The sequence below is a fragment of the Delphinus delphis genome, chromosome 10 (genome assembly GCF_949987515.2).
Source record: "Delphinus delphis chromosome 10, mDelDel1.2, whole genome shotgun sequence".
NCBI classification, from domain to species: domain Eukaryota; kingdom Metazoa; phylum Chordata; class Mammalia; order Artiodactyla; family Delphinidae; genus Delphinus; species Delphinus delphis.
The window spans coordinates 73,340,743-73,362,144 of record NC_082692.2 but is presented as its reverse complement, the minus strand read 5'-3'; the positions used below and the strand labels follow the sequence as shown (position 1 = coordinate 73,362,144).

Here is a 21,402-nt window from a genome sequence, read left to right as displayed (position 1 = left end):
TGACCTCACCTAAGTCTATTTTCATACAGTACAGCAGTTGTAATTCTCTTAAGAACTGATAGATAAAATGCCAGAGTGTTGCGGGTGGCACAGTGGAGAGAAAACTGGTCAAGCAGCTTGGCTCAGACTCTAGAGCCTTTCTTTGCTGGCTGTGGGATCTGGGAAAATTACATGACCCCTTGGAGCCTCAGCTTCTTCATCTGTAAAAAGGGGTCTCAAGAGTACCCATCTCCTCAGTCTATTGTAAGGATTTCATGAAATACGGCTGCAATGCTGAGCACAGTACATGGCACGTGGTGAGTGCACGGCAACGTGTTACCTGCTTGCCTTCCTGGTGGATTTGGCTTTAGCACTTTGCAGTATGAGGCGAGGCTGGTATTGGGCCAAAAATCAGAGCTTATAGGATTGGGTGTGTCACTTTTTTGAACTGCTACCAAACCCAGTGGTTTCCCAGTTGTGAGCCAGCCCCAGTACCTGTGTCTCTGGTCAACCTGGATCCTGAGTGGCTCTTAGCTCTGTTGGTGCTAAGTCCTGCCGGGATCTCCCCCTGGAGGCATTTGCCAAGTGGAGTGGCTGGCATCATGCCACTGGTGGGCCAGCACGAATATCTGATCTGCTGACACTGTTCCCTGGCTAGCTGCACAATACTCCCCACCAGCCTCGCTAGCGACCTTCCATGTCCAGCCTGGGACTCTGCTATGGAATTGACTTGAAACCCTGAATGCCCACCCAGACCTTCTCACAAACTAGGGGGTCACAGTGGACCCAAGCCAACAGGTTCAGGAAGTTTGTCTCGAGTCAGTTTCTCATGGTGTGGGGAGGTTGCATCCCAGTGAACAAGCAGCTCTGACAGGGGCTTGTGGGCATTGGCCACAGGCAGCTGGAGATGTGGAGCAGGTTCCCAGATACCCTGTTCTTTGGTTGCTGGCCAGTGAAATACAAATGGGTACTTTCCCCACTGGGAGGAAAAAAGCAAGAAGGGTTAGGAAATCCTGTGGCCACGCTTGTCACTTTTACTGAATGCCTCTTTTCTTTGGTCACTAGTTATTTTAAAAGGATCTCTTCTCCTCTGCCCCTCCACCCCATGAAATGTTGAACCAAGAAGATCCCTGCTTGTGTTCTAAACGCAGCAGCTTGAACAGTAATAAGGAACAAGGGCAGGGGGAGGGAGGGCAGAGGAATGAAGACTTTGACCAACACCCTCGGGAGGAAACACCATCAGCTGGGCCCCCTCCTAACAGAAACCAGCCATGGGCAGACAGGCCTGTGGATTCTGGCTTAAACCCAAAGCAGCTGGCGCCTGGCTGGGGCTCCCCAGTGAGAGGGCGAGGAGTACTCCAGTTACCGCCCTCCATTTTCTCATCTATATAATGGGCTCACACTGCCTCTTTATTGGGGTTTCTCAAGTGTGCAGAGAGAAAAGGGATGTAAACCTGCTTTGTTGACTGAAAGATGCATTGCACCTAGAAGACAATGGAGTGGTAGAAAGAGCACTGAATCTGGGGTCTAAAGGTTCTGGCTTTGCCATTTATTTTGTGTATCTTTGGACAAGTATCTTGGCCTCTCTGAGCCTCAGTTTTCTCATTTAGAAAATGGGAATAATAAAACAGTACCACTGGCTGCCTCCTGGGGTGATTGTGAGATCCAGATGCAGGTGAGTGAGCCTTCATCAAATGTCAAGTGCTCAACACAGGTCCCCTCAGGACAGGAGGAGTATCACTGCCAGGCACTGGGCTAACCATATCTTGCGCATTATATCATTTCACCCTCCAAACAGCCCTGTGAATAGATTCTACCATTATTCCCACTGTAAAGGGGCTCAGAGAGGTTAAGCTATTTGCCCAACGTCACACAGCTAGGAAGGGGGTACCATGATGATTCAAACGCAGTCTGACGCCTCCAAAACATCTGCCTAAACCACTTTGCTTTACTGCCTCATGTGTCATTTGTTATAATTGATGCCATCAAAGACAAAACCAGAACCACCAGGGCAGGGGAAAGGCAGATAAAGGGGACACTAAGCCTTAGCTTAGGGTCCCATAGCCATCCTCAGGATGAACTGGGACCTAGGTCTCCATCAGCACTACTTCCCTTCTGTCTCTCCTTATTGCTCTCCTGTGGCCAGCAGGGCACCAGTGTTTGGTTTCAAAGTTGCCACCCTAGCATTAGCCACATAGTTCATCAGCCCCAGTGGCCTGATGAACTCACCCTGGGAGAAATTAGTGATCCTAGCTGAGCCTTGTCTGGCACTGGGCTGACATGTGTGGAGCCTCTGGGGAGGAGCTGTAGGACCTCCAGGGTCATCAGAAGAGCCATGTGCCTCTTGGCAATCTGATGTTTTCTTTGGAGAAATGTCTATTTATGTCTTCTGCCCATTTTTTGATGGGCTTGTTTGTTTTTCTGATATTGAGCTGCATGGGCTGTTTGTAAATTCTGGATATTAATCCCTTATCAGTTGCATGGTTTGCAAATGTTTTCTCCCATTCTGTGGGTTGTCTTTTTGTTTTGTTTATGGTTTGCTTTGTTGTGCAAAAGCTTTTAACTTTAATTAGGTCCCATTTGTTTCTTTTTTTTGTCATTACTCTAAAAGACGGATTGAAAAAGATATTGCTATGATTTATGTCAAAGAGTGTTCTGCCTATGTTTTCCTGTAAGAGTTATAGTATCTAGTCTTACCTTTAGGTCTTTAATGCATTTTGAGTTTATTTTTGTGTATGGTATTAGGGAGTATTCTAATTTCATTCTTTTACATGTAGCTGTCCAGTTTTCCCAGCACTATTTATTAATGTCTTTTCGCCATTGTAAATTCTTGCCTCCTTTGTTGTAGATTAGTTGACCATATGTATGTGGGTTTATTTCTGGGCTTTCTATCCTGTTCCATTGATCTATATTTGTTTTTGTGCCAGTACCATGCTGTTTTAATTATTGTAGGCTTGTAGTATAGTCTGATTCCTCCAGCTCAACTTTTCTTTCTCAGGATTTCTTAGGCTGTTGGGGGTCTTTTGTGTTTCGATATAAATTTTAGAATTTTTTGTCCCAGTTTGGTGAAAAATGCTATTGGTAATTTGATAGGGATTACACTGAATTTGTAAATTGCCATGGGTGGGAATGTTAATTTCTCTTTCTGATCTTTCGTTGTTAGTGTACAGATGCAAGAGATTTCTGTGCATTAATTTTTTTTTTTTTTTGCGGTACACCGGCCTCCCACCGCCGTGGCCCCTCCTGTCGCAGAGCACAGGCTCTGGACACGCAGGCCCAGCGGCCATGGCTCATGGGCCCAGGCGCCCCACGGCACGTGGGATCCTCCCGGACCAGGGCACAAACCCGTGCCCCCCACATCGGCAGGCGCACTCCCAACCACTGCGCCACCAGGGAAGCCCTGTGCATTAATTTTGTATCCTGAACGTATTGATGACCTCTAGTAGTTTTCTGGTAGCATCTTTAGGACTTTCTGTGTAGAGTCTCATGTCACCTTGCAAACAGTAACACTTTTACTTCTTCTTTTCCAATTTGGATTCCTTTTATTTCTTTTTCTTTTCTGATTGCCACAGCTAGGACTTCCAAAACTATGTTAACTAAAAGTGGCGAGAGTGGACATCCTTGTCTTGTTCCTGATCTTAGAGGAAATGCTTTCAGTTTTTCACCATTGAGAATGATGCTTGCTGTGGGTTTGTCATACATGGCCTTTATTATGTTGAGGGAGGTTCCCTCTGTGCCCACTTTCTAGAGTTTTTTATCATAAATGGGTGTTGAATTTTGTCAAAAGCTTTTTCTGCATCTATTGAGATGATCGTATGTTTTTTATTCTTCAGTTTGTTAATATTGGTGTATCACACTGATTATTTTCAGATACTGAAGAACCCTTGCATCCCTGGGATAAAACCTACTTGATCAAGGTGTATGATCCTTTTAATGTGTTATTGGATTCAGTTTGCTAGTATTTTGTTGAGGATTTTTATGTCTATGTTCATCAGTGATATTGGCCTGTAATTTTCTTTTTTTGGGATATCTTTGGTTTTGGCATCAGGGTGATGGTGGCCTTGTAGAATGAGCTTGGGAGTGTTCCTTCCTCTGCAGCTTTCTGGAAGAGTTTCAGAAGGATAGGTGTTAGCTCTTCTCTAAATGTTTGATAGAATTCGCCTGTGAAGCCATCTGGTCCTAGACTTTTGTTTGTTGGAAGATTTTTAATCACAGTTTCAATTTCAGTACTTGTGATTGGTCTGTTCATATTTTCTATTTCTTCCTGGTTCAATCTTGGAAGGTTGTACCTTTCTAAGAATTTGTCCATTTCTTCTAAGTTGTTCATTTTGTTGGCATATAGTTGCTTGTAGTAGTCCCTCATGATCCTTTGTATTTCTGTGGTGTCAGTTGTAACTTCTCCTTATTGATTTCTAATTTTATTGATTTGAGTCTTCTCCCTTTTTTTCTTGATGAGTCTGGCTAAAGGTTTGTAAGTTTTGTTTATCTTCTCAAACAACCAGCTTTTAATTTCATTGATGTTTTCTATTGTTTTCTTCATCTCTATTTCATTCATTTCTGCTCTGATCTTTATGATTTCTTTCCTTCTACTAACTTTGGGTTTTGTTTGTTCTTCTTTCTTTAGTTGCTTTAGGTGTAAGGTTAGGTTGTTTATTTGAGATTTTTCCTGTTTCTTGAGGTAGGACTGTATTGCTATAAACATCCCTCTTAGAACTGCTTTTGCTGTAACCCATAGGTTTTGGATTGTCATGTTTTCATTGTCATTTGTCTCTAGGTATTTTTTTATTTCCTCTTTAATTTCTTCAGTGATCAATTGATGATTTAGTAACATATTGTTTAGCCTCCATGTGTTTGTTTTTTTACAGTTTTTTCCCTGTAATTGATTTCTAATACAATAATTAGTTTTCTAATTTATTAGAATGATTTTTAATTTCATAGCATTGCAGTTGGAAAACCTACTTGATATAATTTCATTTTCTTAAAATACCAAGGATTGATTTGTGATCCAAGATGTGATCTATCCTGGAGAATGTTCCGTGTGCACTTGAGAAGAAAGTGTATTCTACTGCTTTCGGATGGAAAGCCCTATATATGTCAATTAACTCTATCTGATCTAATGTGTCATTTAAGGCCTGTGTGTCCTTATTAATTTTCTGTCTGGATGATACATCCATTTGTTTAAGTGGGGTATTATTAAAGCCCCCTGCTATTATTGTATTACTGCTGATTTCCCCATTTATGGCTGTTAGCATTTGCCTTATATATTGAGGTGCTCCTAAATTGGGTGCATATACATTTACAATTGTTATATCTTCTTCTTGGACTGATCCCTTGATCATTATGTAGTGTCCTTCCTTGTCTCTTGTAACACTCTTTATTTTAAAGTCTATTTTGTCTGATATGAGTACTGCTACTCCAGCTTTCTTTTGATTTCCATTTGCATGGAATGTCTTTTTCCATCCCCTCATTTTCAGTCTGTATGTGTCCCTAGATCTGAAGTGGGTCTCTTGTAGACAGCATATATATGGGTCTTGTTTTTGTATCCATTCAGCCAGTCTGTGTCTTTTGGTTGGAGCATTTAATCCATTTACATTTAAGGTAATTATCAATATGTATGTTCTTATTACCATTTTCTTAATTGTTTTGGGTTTGTTTTTGTAGGTCTTTTTTCTTCCCTTCTTCTTTTGTTCTCTTGTGGTTTGATGACCATCTTGAGTGTTGTGTTTGGGTTGCTTTTGTGTGTGTGTGTGTGTGTGTATCTATTATAGTTTTTTGGTTTGCATTTCCCATGAGGTTTTGATAAAGCAGTCTATATATACACATACATACACACAAGGTTGTTTTAAGTTGCTGGTCTCTTAATTTCAAATGTAATTCCCATTTCCTGCATTTGTACTCTCTTCTCACAGTTACTGGTTTTGATATCATACTTGTATATAGACGATTTCCTGCTTTTACTGTATTTTTGCCTTTACCATTGAGCTTTCCCATTTGTGATTTTCTTTTTTTAGTTGTGGCCTCTCTCCCCTACCCCCAGAGAAGTTCTTTTAGCATTTGTTGTAATGCTGGTTTGGTGGTGCTGAATTCTCTTAACTTGTCTGTAAAGCTTTTGATTTCTCCGTCAAATCTGAATGAGAGCCTTGCTGGGTAGAGTTTTCTTGGCTGTGGGCTCTTCCCTTTCATCACTTTAAATAAATACATCCTGCCACTCCCTCTGGCCTGCAGAGTTTATTGGGAAAAACAACAAATGCCACACAAAGGAATTCCTATAACATTATCAGTTGATACTGATATTTTTTCTTTGTATTTAATTTTTGTTACTTTGATTAATATGTGTCTCGGCATGTTCCTCCTTGGGTTTATCCTGTGTGGAACTCTATGCGCTTCCTGGACTTGGGTATTTCCTTTCCCATGTTAGGGAAGTTTTCGACTATAATCTCTTCAGATATTTCCTCTGGCCCTTTCTCTTTTTCTTCTTCTTCTTGGACCCCTATAATTTGAATGTTGTTGCATTTAATGTTGTCCCAGAGGCCTCTGAGACTTTCCTCATTTCTTTTCATTCTTTATTCTGTTCTGTGGCAGTGATTTCCTCCATTGTGTCTTCCAGCTCACTTATCTGGTCTTCTGCCTCAGTTATTCTGCTATTGATTCCTTCTAGTGTATTTTTCATTTCACTTATTGTGTTGTCATCACTGATTGTTCTTTAGTTCTAGGTCTTTTTTAAACATTTCTTGTATCTTCTTGATCTGTGCCTCCATTCTTTTTCCAAGATCTTGGATCATCTTTACTGTCATTACTCTGAATTCTTTTTCAGGTAGATTGCCTATCTCCTCTTCATTTAGTTCTTATAGGTTTTTATCTTGCACCTTCATCTGCAACATATTTCTTTATTGTCTCATTTTGTCTAACTTACTGTGTTTGTGGTCTCCTTTATGCAGGCTGCAGGATCATAGTTCCTCTTGCTTCTGGTGTCTGCCCCCTGGTTGGTGAGGTTGGTCCTGAGGCTTGTGCCATTATCCCCTTGATAGGGGGTTTGACTGGTGTTCTGGTGACCAGAGCCTGCCCTGGCTATTGCGTGAGGCCTCCCCTTTGCTCTGTGGTTGTCACTGCCCTGTCAGGGGCAGAGTCTGCTCCCTAGTTGTTGGAGTAGAGGCCCGTAAATCTGTTTCTTAGCTGTGTCTCTGATCTGCAGTGTGAGGTGAATGGGACTGGAGAACTCCCAATGGTAGAGAAGCCACTGCGTAGTCCTCCTCTGGAGCTGTTCACCTGTGAACGTGCTCTGTTGTGTCCCCTTTCGCCTGTTGTACAGGCTCACGAAGTACACTTGCTGGCACTGCTCTCGGTCCCACCTTAACTGCGGGTATGCCAGCAATTGGCCTGTTGACTCTTAGACGTTGTTTTCACCAGGCCACTGGTGCAGGTCCACTGAGGTCAGGTCCCAGGACTGCAGTAGTCGTGCACCTGGACCCGCGGTGGGAGCTGTGGAGGCAGCTCAGACTCTGGCCTGGCCCAGCCCCCAAGTGTACGTGCCCACAGAGCCCACAGCTGCTAAAGTCAGACCCGTCCCAGCTGCAGGAGCCCTTGCTGTCCTTTCTGATGTTTCGCAGGTGCTGAATTTAGGAAGCCGTCAGTGAACGTGTATCTGCATGGTTCACACAGCCACGAGGAGAGATTTCAGCTCTTCTTCCTTAGTCACAGGGCCCCTGGCCCCTTAGTCACACAGCGCTCAGCTGTGGTTTCAGCACGGCCTCTGTGTGTGTCCCCCCCACCAGAGTCCGCTCCAGAGTGTGCCGCAGCACACGAGCCCATCGGGCAGGAAGGAGCCGAGGCAGCGCTCAGGGAGAGCAGGCTGCCCAGGGCAGGAGCTCCTCAGTCCTATCCCCTCAGGCTGTCTTCTCACGGCCAACAGCAGTCCCCTCCCTAGGTCTGCTCTCCAAACCCCACGTTCCAGCCCCCGTGAGCACCGGTGGACACCTATCTCAGGCTGGGGCATGCAGGGCTGTGGCACAGACCATCTGTGTAGGTCTCTCCCTGTCCTGACAGCCAGAGACTGGTTGCTGGGCTCTCCTCCGAGCCCCCCAAGGCTCCCCTTCTGTCCCAGCTGATCTCCCTGCCGGTGAGGGGCCTTCCCCAGATGCAGCAACCTCTCCTCACCTTCAGCTCCCCACCAGGGGCACAGGTCCCATCCTGCTTCCTCTCCTCTTCCTTTTCCCTTCTTCTTTTGTTTGTCCTACCCGGTTATGTGGGGATCTTTCTTATCCCTTTAGGTGTCTGGGGTCCTCTGCTAGTGTTCATCAGGTGCTCTGTGAGACTTGTTCCATTTGTAGATGTATTCTTTTTTTTTGCGGTACGCGGGCCTCTCCCGTTGTGGAGCACAGGCTCCGGACGCGCAGGCTCAGTGGCCATGGCTCATGGGCCCAGCTGCTCCGTGGCATATGTGGGATCCTCCCAGACCGGGGCACGAACCCACGTCCCCTGCATCGGCAGGCGGAGTCCCAACTACTGCGCCACCAGGGAAGCCCTGTACGTGTATTCTTGATGTGTCTGTGGGGAGAGATGAATTCCATGGCCTCCTCTGCCATCTTGGAAAGTCCTCTCCCATGATGTGATGTGACATCCGGCAGCTCCAAATATCTGGGTCTCGGTCGCCATCCAGGATGCTGGTACAGTCACCCAGCATTCTTTTGTTGACGGTTGTTCAGCAGTTAGTTGTGACTTTGGTGTTTCCATGAGAGGAGGTGAGCTCATGTCCTTCTACTCTGCCATCTTATCTCCACCCCCTTGGGGAGTTTTTTAAAATCCCAAAGGCCAAGCTGTCTCCCAGGCCAATTAAATCAGAATCCCAGGGTAGGACTCAGACATTGGTATTTTTTAAACTCCCTCTGATGATGTCAGTATGCAGCCAGGGTTAAAATCCACTGATTTAACTAGTACAGTTTTTAAGGAGAATGCTCCATCCAAGACTAGAAGTTGGATATTTTAATCGTGCTTATTAATAACGGCTAACGAGGTGGCCCCACTCAGTTTCATCTATAGGAGTGAGGCCCTGGAGTTGTTCAGTGCACAACCTGCCTCACTGTATGTGGCAGCTCTAGTAGCCGGCACTTATCGAGTGCTCGACTCAGTGCTAGGCACTAACTTGCCAAGCACCATGCAAGTATCACCTCCTTTGTTTTGTAACAACCTCATGAAGAAGCGTGCTGATAAAGAGCAGCTGTCACACCTCCTCAACGCTGCTGTTCTAGAGGAAGCAGCCGCACACAATAAGTAATGAGTGGGTATGGCTTTGTTCCAAAGGGGTTGGATTTGACCCAAAGACTATAGTTTTTGGACTCCTGCTGCAGAGGATAGGTACACTTGCCCATGGCTAGGAACGGGCTGAGCCAGCATTCAACCCAGGTTCTAATGGCTCCAACATTATTCTGCCTTTCTTTGACAACCAGTGAAGGATATTCATTAGCTACTCAACTTTCTCTTCAACTGGTCTTCTTCCCTGCCAGCTCTTCCTTGGGGCGTTCACCTTTTTCTTTTCAGAGATGACCTTACGCTCACCTTACCTCACATCTTTGCCCCATCACGGCCACCTCCCCCAAAGTCTCGGATCTCTGAGGACACCCCAGCAGCCTGAGAGACCTGGCCAGAGCAGCCCTGAGAATGGACCCCTCCTCTGCTCAGGGGGCCCAGCTGATCCCCAAGAGAGCCCGATTTTCCTGGCCTAGCTCCTGTGCTTTGTTGAGCAGCCTCTTTTATTCCAACACCTATGTGAGGCTCTTCTACATGGAGGCCTCTTTTAATTAAATTAAAGGCAGGAAGGTTGGCTCAGCAGCTGTCTAAACCCTGGGGGCCACACGCACACGTCCATGGATCTCACACATGTTTTGCTGGAGTTTAGAACCCTAACTGGCAACAGCAGCAGTTTTCCCAAGTTGCAGCTCTGAGCTGAAGAACCAGCCACATCCTTCAGGATTCCTGCCTCAGTGACCACACCACCCTGGTCTCAGCAAAACATCATCTCCCACACCTCACCACTGATTTTTTTTTTTTTTTTTTTAAATATGCCTAGAGCAGATCCTTGAACCAGAGCTGCAAATTGATTGGACCTGGGGTGCAGGACTGGCTACATAATTTGCAGGGCCCCCTTGTAAGCACGATCCTGTGTGGTCCCTGCTGGGCTGAGGACTGGCCCCGGGGCGGCCAACTCATTGGCTCGCGGATGACCTTTGAAATGAAGGTCCGCAGCCTGGCCAGTCAGATGTTTCTCCTCGAATTTAATGGGAAAGACAGAGGCTGCCCATTGGAAGTAAAAGAAACCAAAGTCATATCAAAAATTCTCAAAACCTGCTCACAGTTTTCCCCCCACACAGCAGTGAGAATGACCTTCTTAAAATCAAATCAGAGGCGATCTTTCCCCAACTTGAAACCACCCGTCCACCCTCACTCCATGCTCTGGGTCACTCCCTCACGCCACTGCAGACACACTATGCCTTTTTGTTTTCTGAACAGACGTAGCTTGTTCAAGGTACGTGAGTCACCCATGCTGTTCCCACCCATGCTGTTCCCTCTGCCCCACACAGGCTCCCTCTTCCTTCTCAACCGTCACATCTTAAAGGTCACCTCCCAGAGAGGCCCTCTTGCTGCACCTGGCTGAAGGAGGGTCCTCCTGTTAGTCTCTATCCTAGCGCCGCCCGCCACCCCCCCAATTCCCTGAGCAGGCTCCTTGCGATTTGCAATCATTTATTTTTGTTGGTTTGTGTACATGTTTGCTGTCTGCCTCCCTAGCAGAATGTCAGCTCTGTGGGAGTGGGAGCCTTGCCTGTTTAGTTCATCTCTGTCTACCACCATACCTGGCAGATTATAGAAACTCTAACATATGGTAGGATGAATGAATAATTGTATGATTGTGTACTTTCTCAATGGCCATTCCTGTTATGCAGGAGCTCTTGGTTTTGTGGACCTGTTTTGTATCTGGCCACACTTGAATTTTCTCATTAGTTCCAAGAGCTTTTCTGTTAATCCATTTGGGAATTCTGGGTGCATATAGTGATATCTTATGCAAATATTAATTCTGCCCTCTCCTTTCCTAAAGTTATATAATTTATTTCTGTTTCCTAACTCATTGCTTTGGCAACATACAGTTAGTTGTTTTAAAGATGGTGTGACTGATAAAAAATTCTGAAGCTTTGGAAGGTTTGGGGGCACACAGGAATTAAGGGCAGGACGACTAGCCAAGGAGCTGAAGCAATTAGTGTGGTGTGATAATGGGCTGGGAAAGATGAGAGCTGAGCACATAGGAAGAAAAGAGTGTAGCTAAGAATTACTCAGATAAAGGACTGGTGAGACTTGGTAATGGGAAAAGGCAGTGGAAGGGGGAAAAATTCCCCAAACTCCAATCTGAATCAAGATATTCTAACACACTGGCTCCCAAACAACTTAATCCCAGACTAAGAAAATATCCACATTTTTAAAGGAGGAGGGGGTTGATATAGCCAACTGTTTGTTTTTAACTAACTACTAAACCCTACCACAATCATTTTTTAAGGACCAAAAAATTAAGAAAGATATAACCTGAAAAACAAATAGCCTTCTGAAAAAAGAAAATTAATTAGAATTCTCATTTTAGAAGTTTTGAGAATGGGAATTCAAGAAAGAAAATTAGCAACCATGTCTCTAGGCTCTGACACTTAATTATTATATTTTGGATGTAGCAAGATTAACACTTTTCTCAGTTTACACAGCATCTTTACAAATGGGGTCTCAATCCTCCTCACAGCACCCGGCAGTAGGTAATAAGAGAAATGCCAAACATTTCTGGTGTGTCTGGTGTGCTACCATTTGCAAAGCATCATCTCCCCTTTGATGCCCACATTCCCTAACATGTCACCTTGCAATCTGCACCCCATCAAACCCCCTCCTCCTGTGTTTTCCAACCCCACTGACCTATTACCCACTTCCAGGTTCTTGCACAGACCACCATCCCTGTCTAGTTTACTTGGAGAACTCCTGTTCATCAAGCAGAAAATGGCTTTCATCCTCTTCCCAGTGGGAGGGAAGAAGTGAGGGTCTGTCCACAGGCAACATGGTGGTTGGTGGTTTTTAAGAGGGGGACTAGAGCCTGACGTATGCAGTGGGAACACAGCCCCTCAGTTGCATCATGGAAACCACATGCCTTAAAGCACTGGTTCCCCAAGACCAACCTCCCTGAGCATCAGTTTTCTCATCTGTACAACCTCAAAGCTTTTATTTTAAATTGCCAACAAATATTTATTGAGTGCCTACTATATAACAGACCAGACACTGCCAACGCCTAGCGTATAGTAGAGGCTCAACCTCAGAAAAGTGGGACTCATGAAGGGAGCAGAGCCAAGGCCTAAATTTTCACTCTAAATACTACATGCAGCTACTGGCCAGTCTGTGTCACCCTCTTGAGACTTTTTCTTAAAAATCCCCACCCTCGGGCTTCCCGGGTGGCTCAGTGGTTGAGAGTCCACCTGCCGATGCAGGGGACACGGGTTCGGGCCCCGGTCCAGGAAAATCCCACATGCTGGGGAGCAGCTGGGCCCGTGAGCCAGGGCCGCTGAGCCTGCGCGTCCGGAGCCTGTGCTCCGCAACGGGAGAGGCCACGACAATGACAGGCCCGCGTACCGCAAAAAAAAAAAAAAAAAAAAATCCCCACTCCCACTCTCAACCCTTTGTAAGTAGACATGGCAGTCCTGGGATTTCATACCCTCCTCTTTGGTCTGGAGAAAGTGAAAAGCTGGACATGTCCATGAGGAAATTTGGAACTACAGATAGGGAAGTTGGACAATAAGGGGTGATATTTTCTTTTGATCACTGCATTTATCCAAATTATCCTTAACAAGTACATATTGCTCTTTTTAAATATCTTTTCTTTTTCTGATACAAGCTCAATGAGAAACAGAATTCCTTTTATAGGAGGGAAAAGTTTTCAAAGTCAGGCCAAAAACATTTGCATGCGTCAACCCATATACTTTGTGACCCCACTTTTAGGGGTCAAGAAAAGTAGCACTTTTCTATACCCCACTTTACAGCCATCATCTCCAGTCCTTACAACCCTGTGCACAGGCTCAATTATCTTCACTTCACAAATGAGGAAACCAAGGCTCGGAAAGGCAAGTCGCTTGCCCAGGGCCGCACAGTGAGCTGAGATCCATCTAACGCCAAAGCCCTTGCCCTTCAGCTGTGCCCAGGAGAATGGGTGAGACTGGGCCCAGCTCTGACCAACTCCCCTGTCACTTCTACAGCCTCCATGTACTCGGAGATCCAGAGGGAGCGGGCGGACATCGGAGGCCTGATGGCCCGGCAGGAATACAGAGAGTGGAACCCGGAGCTCATCAAGCCCAAGAAGCTGCTGAACCCCGTGAAGGCCTCCCGGAGCCACCAGGAGCTGCACCGAGAGCTGCTCATGAATCACAGGAGGTGGGAGTGGAGTTCGGCTGCCTAGTCTGGCAAGCACCCCCTCAGGCCTGCTGAGGCGCGGGGAGGTGCCCCTCACGAAAGGCAGGCCTGGTAGTCATCCTGGGGCTCCTAGAGGCTGAGGAGGTCAAAGGGCGCCCCACATGGTCACCAGCAGACACTGGGAAGGTCCAAAGGCCCTGTTCTCCCACCCAGCTACCTACCTGTAGCTGCCCTCCAGGTGCATTTACCATGTGCGAGGCACCGTGCCCAGACTTGGGGCTACAAGAAGGAATGGGACCCAGTTCCTGCCCTCACAGAGGAGATAGATGCATACCAGGTGGTAGGATGGGTGCTTGGATGGGGCCATAAATGGGCCTGCGACCCCAGAGGAGCCGCCAGGCAGTGTTCCAAGATACTATCACTTCCTCCATGAGGTCAAGGCCCGAAGGGTGGGCACAAGTCAGCCAGCTTAGGAGGGGGACATTGGCCGGTAGAAGCAAGTATGTTCCCAGCAGATGGATAAGCATGTGCGAACGGACAGGAGACAGGAGTAGCTCAGAGTGGCTGGAGCAAAGATTGTAAGGTAGGCCAGAAGAGACATGTGGACCTGTGAAGGGTCTCAAGCAGGGGTGTCACAGTCGTGGAGGGGGTATGAGTGGAGCAAGGAGGCCAGGAGCATGCAATGAGCAAGGCAGGCTTGGGGCATCAGGGCTGAGACTGGATTATTGAGAGAGATTGTGGGGAAGGGGAGAGGGAGGCTGAGCTTTCCGCCCCTCCGAGGCCAGAGCACCAGGACGAAGGCCGCAGTGCCTTTGAAGCTCCCTCTACTGGCCGTTTTTGGTATTGGCGCTGGCTGTGATTTTCATTCTTGTTTTCAGTTGTGCGCAACATCCCTTCCTCAGATCTCACTTTGCCTCCTCCGTGTTGTGCCCACCCCCACCTCCTAGTCACAGCAGTCTCTCTGTATCCACAGAGGGTTGGTTCTGGAACCCCCCACAGAACCCCAAATCCACAGATGCTCCAGTCCCTTATGTATTTAAAATGGCCTAGTACAGCCAGCCCTCCGTATCCCCGGAGTCAGCCAACCACCGATCTGATCCGCGGAAACAAAGGGCTGACTGTGTATTATGAGTATTTTCTCAGGTTGCCTTTTAGAGTCATCCCGTTTAAAATCACCACAATTAAACAAAAGCCTAAAGACAAATCAGGGGAAATATTTGCTATATAAATGATAAAAATACATATGTACCTCTTATAAATTCATAAGGAGAAAATGATAGGTATGGTTAGGTCGCAAAAGAAGAAATGCAAGTAGCTGGCAAACATCTCCAAGGCTGGTCCATGTGACTAGCAATCAAAGAAACAAAGGAAAACCAGATATTTTTTGCCTACCAGATTCTCAAATACAAAAAGATCGGATAGTGACAATAGGGAGAAACAGATGCTCTTGTATACTGTTGACGGAAGTATAAAGTGGATAATCTTTTCTAAGGAACAAGACGGGAATATGTATCCAAAATCTTTTAAAAGCGCCTGACCCAGCAGCTCTACCTCTAGAAACTCATCCTGAGAAAATAACCAGTAATATCATAAAACCTGGCCTCTGAACTTACACAGGCGTAGGTGCAAATCCTCATTCAGTCCCTTCACAGCTGTGACTTGGACACGTGTCTTAAATCCTAGGAGCCTCGCTTCCCTTCCCTGTATAATGGGACAGTAATGGTTTCACCTCCCCGGGCTAGCAGGAGGATTGCACGATGTAATGGTATAGGTTGATGTCTGTGCAGGGTGTAGCCCTGGGTGGGGAGAAGTTGGGGGTCTCCTAACAAACACCTCCTCCCACCACCCCAGGGGCCTGGGCGTGGACAGCAAGCCGGAGCTGCAACGTGTCCTGGAGCACCGCCGGCGGAACCAGCTCATCAAGAAGAAGAAGGAGGAACTGGAGGCCAAGCGCTTGCAGTGCCCCTTTGAGCAGGAGCTCCTGAAACGGCAGCAGAGGCTGAGCCAGGTGGGTGGGGGCCCCCAGACCCGGCCCACGCCTCCTCCAAGACTGTCCTGGCCCAGGGAGGAGCTCCGCATGCGGCCACAGCTGACCATGAGGTTGAGCAAAATGGGGACTGCACCAGGAGTCCACCCCTGGCCTGAGTCCTCACTCTGCCACTCCCTTTGCTGTGTGACTTTGGGCCAGTGGCTTCCTCTCTCTGAACCTCAGTTTCCTCATGGGCCCAATGTATTGCATGCTGATTCTGATTGCCTTCTCTCAACTGCCCCGTGAGCTCGGTGGAGTTCCCATTTTAGAAACGAGGTTAGCAATCTGAACCAGGCTTCACGGGGAGAAAACAGTCTCATGCTCTGTTCCCCCCAGCTACCAGGCTGGGGGCAAAACTGATCCCCATTCTGTTTCCCCAGAGAGGACCCTTGGTCCAAACCCAGTGGCTTTTGAGAATGGGAATTCCCCTAGCCCACCCACTTCACATCTCTGTTTCTCTCTCCTTCAGCTGGAAAAACCACCAGAAAAGGAAGAGGACCATGCCCCCGAATTTATTAAAGTCAGGGAAAACCTGCGGAGAATCACCACCCTGACCCGTGAAGAGAGAGCGCTTTAGAGCCAGCTGCTGGAGCTCCAGCGCCCCCTGCAGCCCGCCCCTGGTCCCCACACCTTCCTGCAGCCCTGCTGTAGCCGGCAGCCCTGGGCCCCTGGTATTGACACATCTGTGATGGTCACACTCGCTTCTGTAAAATGCGTTGTCTCAGAGGGCCGCCCTCCCCCCAACCCCCCGAAGATGGGGGCTCCTGAGCTCCCAGCCTTTTCGTTCTGAGTACTCATCCCTCCTGCTCCAAGAAGAAGCCACTGCTGGGAAAACTTTCACCAGGCACTTCTCCCTGAGGGGGCTTCTGAGCTCTGCCAAGATTTTTCTGGCAGAGTTGAGAAGGGACAGGGGCATCTCTGGCTGGACAGGCCGTCCGTTCTGCCCAGGCCCCATGGGGCCCTGCTTCTCTGGGCAGCCCAGCTCCCAGGTCTCCAAGAACTTCCCTGCCTGGGGTGGTCTCTGCAGCCCGGTGTGGGGCAGCTCAGCAGAGCATCCCGGGATGCCGGCTCTGCAAGCCGCCTGAGGGGAGGACGGGTCTGTCTAACGACGACAGCTTCTTTCTCAGACTCTGCCAGCCTTTCCCCACCCCCATGCCTTTATCTTCTCCTCTCCACAGCCCCACCCTCTCCAGGCCCTGTAACCACACCTAGCCAGGGCTGCAGCCCTTCCGCTACTGGACGGCTAGAACAGTGCTTCTCAAACTTCACAGTGCCTATAAATTACTGGGGATCTTGCTAAAAGACCGGCTTTTGGGTCAGTAGATTTGGGGTGCGGGCTGAGATTCTCATTGCTAAGAAGCTCCTAGACTGCTGGGCTGAGGCCCACACTGTACCCGGCAAGGCTGGAGCGTCCAGGGGTGGTCAATGAGGCCATCTCTGCCCCACAGCGCCCACGGCCCTCTGCCCTGGAGATTCCCACCTGCCACCACAGCCCCCAAGGGCTCCTTATTTTCCACCCACCCCAGGGACCTCAGGCCTGGGAAGGCTCTTGCCTAGCAAATTGTGTTATGTGACCAGAAATGTATGTAATCGCCAATCTGCATTTCTTACCACACTGATGCAATTCTAGCCAAAGACTCCCACAAAACTTTTCTTTTAAACCTTTTCCCGAAGCCTATGAAGAGCAAATTATAACGTGATTTCCAATAGGCTTCTGAAAATATAAAAAATGGTTTGAAGACCCTACAGCCACCCTTCCAAACCGGTCCCGTTGAGTCCCCATTTCCAGCCTCTGCACCTGGGACCCACCCCTATTTGGTTTCCATCACCTGGGCCAGCTTCAGTGAATTCACCCATTCTTCCTCAAAACGCCCTTCCCAACGCGAGACCAAATGTTTCAGCCTTTTGCTCCTATCCCATATTTAAAGATTTAGAGACTAAACCGGGCCTGTTTCTTTTTCCCCTGAAGTCCCTGCCTCTGGCTTTGTAAACCCATCATCCAAGGTAGCAGGGCAGTGCTAGAAAAGCATTTCCTTTCACACCCCAAGACTGGCACAGAGCTACCAGAAAGAGCTACCGCTGGGATGCCCTTTGATACTTGGACCAAAGGTGGGAGGAAAGGGATCATCCTGGTCTTAGGCCTAACTGGGTGGCTGGAGAGGGACTAAAGACATCATCCTTTTCCTGTGGGGGGCGGCGGCTCTAAAAGTCTCTCAAATGTGACAGTCTCAGTGAGAAGATGGTAATACTGTTTTAAATGTCTGCCAGGTGAGAGAATGCTAAAAATGCACAGTCCCTAAATAAAGGCCACCCCTTCCCCAAAGAAGCTGTCCCCTGTGGGGTGTTCAGACAGGGAAAGCAAGACTGAGTATCTAGGATGAAGTAGGCCCCTTCAAGGGGATGCTTGGGATTTCACTCTGTGGGCCCCATAGGTGCTCCACAGAGGTGGCAAATCATGGAGACAAAGCCCCAGAAGTAGAAGGAAACTCAAGTACCATGTCGTCCATGGAGCCATGGCAGACACCCTTGATCACTCCCCAGTGGTCAGCCCCAACTCCTTCTCTCCAGCCATCTCCCATTGTAGAGGCTGTAAATACAGAGTCTCACTGTTACAGCCTCCTTTACAACTTGGGGTGACCATGTGACCAGGTATGGCCAGTGAAATTTAAGACAAAGTCTGCAGGGGCTCCTAGGAAAGCTTATGTTTTTCTGATAAAAGAGACAGACTGGGTAACAACTCCCTGCTCCTCCCTTCTTCCTACCTTGATGATGGGATGCCTGGAGCCACAGCAGCCATCTTGCTACAATGAGAAAATGGCCAAGAGAATTTTAGAAACATTGACCTGTCATCACCTGACCAAGCCAATGCCAGCAGCCATCCTCCTCCAGAATTCTTGTAAATAAAAATAAAACCCTCTTGTTTAAGCCATTGCTGGTTGTTCTCTGTTCCCTGCAGCCAAAAGCATTCCTAGCTGACACAGAAGGCCAACCCTGCTGCCCAGAATTAACTGCAGACTGTACTGAAAAGCCAAATTCCTCTTTGCCATCAGAAACCTACTGGATCAGGATCCCCAGCAACAGTGCCTGGGATCTGTTTGTCTACACTTTTTCCATATAGCCTACACGGCACCAGTCTGAGAACCGGTATTTGGGCATCGCTAATTCACACGTCATTCAGTAAGCATTTGTTGAGTGTCTGCTCTGTGCCAGGAAACATGCCACGTGCTGGGGGCACAGTGGGAAATAAAACATCGGGATTATTGCAGTGGCCTCCTCCTACTGTTCTCCCTGCTTCTGCCCCTGCCCCCTACAGCCTATTCTCAACAGAGCAGTCAAAATGTTAAGATGTTAAAAATCCCGTTAACATCTAAGGCAGATCTGTCACTCGTCTGGCTCCCAACAGAGTCGTTCCTGTGACCGAGAAGGTCCTATACGTCCAGCTCTCTTAACCTCGGCCCTACTTCCCACTGCTCTCCTCTTCCTCACGCAGCTCCAGCCAGCCCAGCCTCACACCCACCAGGCATGCGCCCCCCGCCCCCCAGCCTTTTCACCTGCTATTTCCTGGCCAGGAGTGTTCTTCCCTCACAGAGCCGCACAGTTCACTCCCTCGCTTTCTTCAGGTCTTTTTCATGCTCTTTCTAAACCAGGTCCCCTTGGTCGCCCCTCCTAAAATCTCAGCATCACCTACACTCTTCCTATCCCTTCTTTCCCTGCCTTATTTTTCCTCCCTACCACTTATCACCGTCTAACATATATTTTACTTATTTATCTCGTGTGTCTCTCCTAACGATAATGTCAGCTCCATGAGGGCAGAGATTTTTGTCTGTCTTGTTTACGGCTGAATCCCAAATGGCCTTCCTCCTTCCTCCTTCCCTGCCAGCAAGTGGCCTAGCCTGTGCCATGCTGGCATCTAGGCCCCAGGGAAAAGAATCCCAGCCCCATCCCACTCACGGTTTTGAGAAAAGGCATTTGGCCACTTGGGGCATAGGGCACATAGCAGGTGCTTACTAAATGTTTGTTGAATGAATGAGTGAATGAGAAGCCCCTTCTCCCTCTTCTTCTTTCTGCAATACATCCAGCCTCTTCCCAGGTTCAGCCCCTCATCACCATCACTCACTTGGATCCTTCCTCCACAATGTCGACCCTGGCCCAGAGGTGTCAATTTGGTCCAGAAGCTTTCCTTTGGCCTCTTGGGCTTTTGTTAGTGTTCCTGGGCCCTACTAGCACTTGTGCCTTCAGAACTCGTATTGGAGCTGCATGGCTCCTCCACACCACGTTCCAGGCATCCAGAGAGTTAGCTCATCCCTGAAGGCAGCGGTCAGGCCATCACCCAGTCCTGGAGACCCTGGAGAAGGACAAGGCTGCAGCAGTAGCTCTGATGGCAGACCCTGCCCTAAATGGGAGCCGACAGCAGCAAGCCCTGTTCTCACTGAGGCCACACTCTCACACTCAGCAGACCACAAGCCCTGTTCTCACTGAGGCCACACTCTCACACTCAGCAGACCACAAGTCCTGGTCTGGGGGTGGAGACACCCTCTTCAAAGGCAAACCAGCACTAAATACAAAACCTGGGAGAGAGACAGAAGAACTCAGGAGAAGGGACACTCCCTCCCTGGTTCTGCAGTGTGTGCTCCAAGGGAGCTTTTGCAGGCCAACCTCACCACACTTGAGATTATCCAAATTCCAAGCCTCATGAAAAGAGGGACTCCTTCTGACTCTGCTGATCTTTACCACTCCCAGCCAGGACGGACTCTGCACATAGTACGTGTTCAAAAAAGTTGTGAATGGGTATCAGTAATGATCACGGCATTTATGGAGAGCCAGCAATGTCACCACTCATAACAATTTGGTATCATCCTCCCCATTTTGCAGATGAAGAAACCAAGGCTCGGGTAAACTAAAGGACTTGCCAGAAGTCACAAAACAATTCCTGGGGAGAGATGAGATTCACACAGAGCCATCTGTCGTCAAAGCCTACATTTTTTCCACCAGAGCCAGGCTGTGCTCTTAGAAAGGGCTCCTAGGGGGTCCCTATGCCATCCTAACCTTTTGACACAAGATTCAGGAACATATCTCACCTTCCTTTTGACCATCTGAACTTGAGAGATTTGGCTAACATAAACATAGATGCAGGCCATCATAGACTGACATGAGTCCTGGGGTGAGGAATATCTACACACTATAGACATGGCCCCATCCCCAATATCATACCCCCACCCCCAAAGCCAACCAGTCTCTGGGGCCAACCAACGGGTTAAGATCTACCATCACGGGGACTTCCCTGGTGGCACAGTGGTTAAGAATCCGCCTGCCAATGCAGGGGACACGGGTTCAAGCCCTGGTCCAGGAAGATCCCACATGCCGCGGAGCAACAAAGCCCATGCGCCACAACTACTGAGCCTGCGCTCTAGAGTCCACAAGCCACAACTACAGAGCCCGTGTGCCACAACTACTGAAGCCTGTGCACCACAGCGAAGAGTAGCCCCTGCTCACCACAACTAGAGAAAGCATGCAGCACCGAAGACCCAACGCAACCAAAAATAAATTAATTAATTTTAAAAATCTACCATCACAGCCTGCCCCCTTGCAGAACTGTACCTGCGGCTGAGCAGTGGCCTAAACCATTTGATGTTCCATTGCTCCCAAAGACCCATCAAACCCAACCACGCTGCTCCCACCAGGGCCTTGTTTTACGGTGCCCCCTTTTGCTGGGCCTCATGAGAACAGCGCCCCTCCATCCCAGCGGTTGCTGTCCTCATCTCAGCCCATCACAGTTATTTGAGTTGATGATCGGCTGGCACTCGCCAGAGAGGACACGGGGCTGGGCTTGTTTTCCAAATCTGGCCCTCTCATTAAGTGTGCCCATCCACTTCCCAGAAAGGACCTGCAAAGAGAGATGAGCAGGATTGCCCAGGGAGGGACCCTGGCAGCTCTCCTGGGCTGCCTGGCAACAGCTAAGCTAGCTGGGGTTCCCCGCT

The 21,402-nt window shown here is 48.2% G+C and overlaps 1 protein-coding gene across 4 annotated transcripts in view; it reads left to right on the top strand.

The window, feature by feature from the left end:
- FAM107A (family with sequence similarity 107 member A) overlaps window positions 1-18,374 on the top strand; it is a 79,730-nt gene extending 61,356 nt beyond the window's left edge. For all 4 annotated transcript variants that reach the window (XM_060022789.1, XM_060022786.1, XM_060022787.1 and 1 more), the window contains 3 exons: window positions 13,242-13,416; window positions 15,247-15,403; window positions 15,894-18,374. In XM_060022789.1, coding sequence (XP_059878772.1) covers window positions 13,247-13,416; window positions 15,247-15,403; window positions 15,894-16,001 — 435 coding nt within the window. In that variant the 5' untranslated portion in view covers window positions 13,242-13,246 and the 3' untranslated portion in view covers window positions 16,002-18,374. The remainder of the gene's footprint in view (window positions 1-13,241; window positions 13,417-15,246; window positions 15,404-15,893) is intronic.
- The last annotated feature ends 3,028 nt before the right edge of the window (window positions 18,375-21,402 follow it).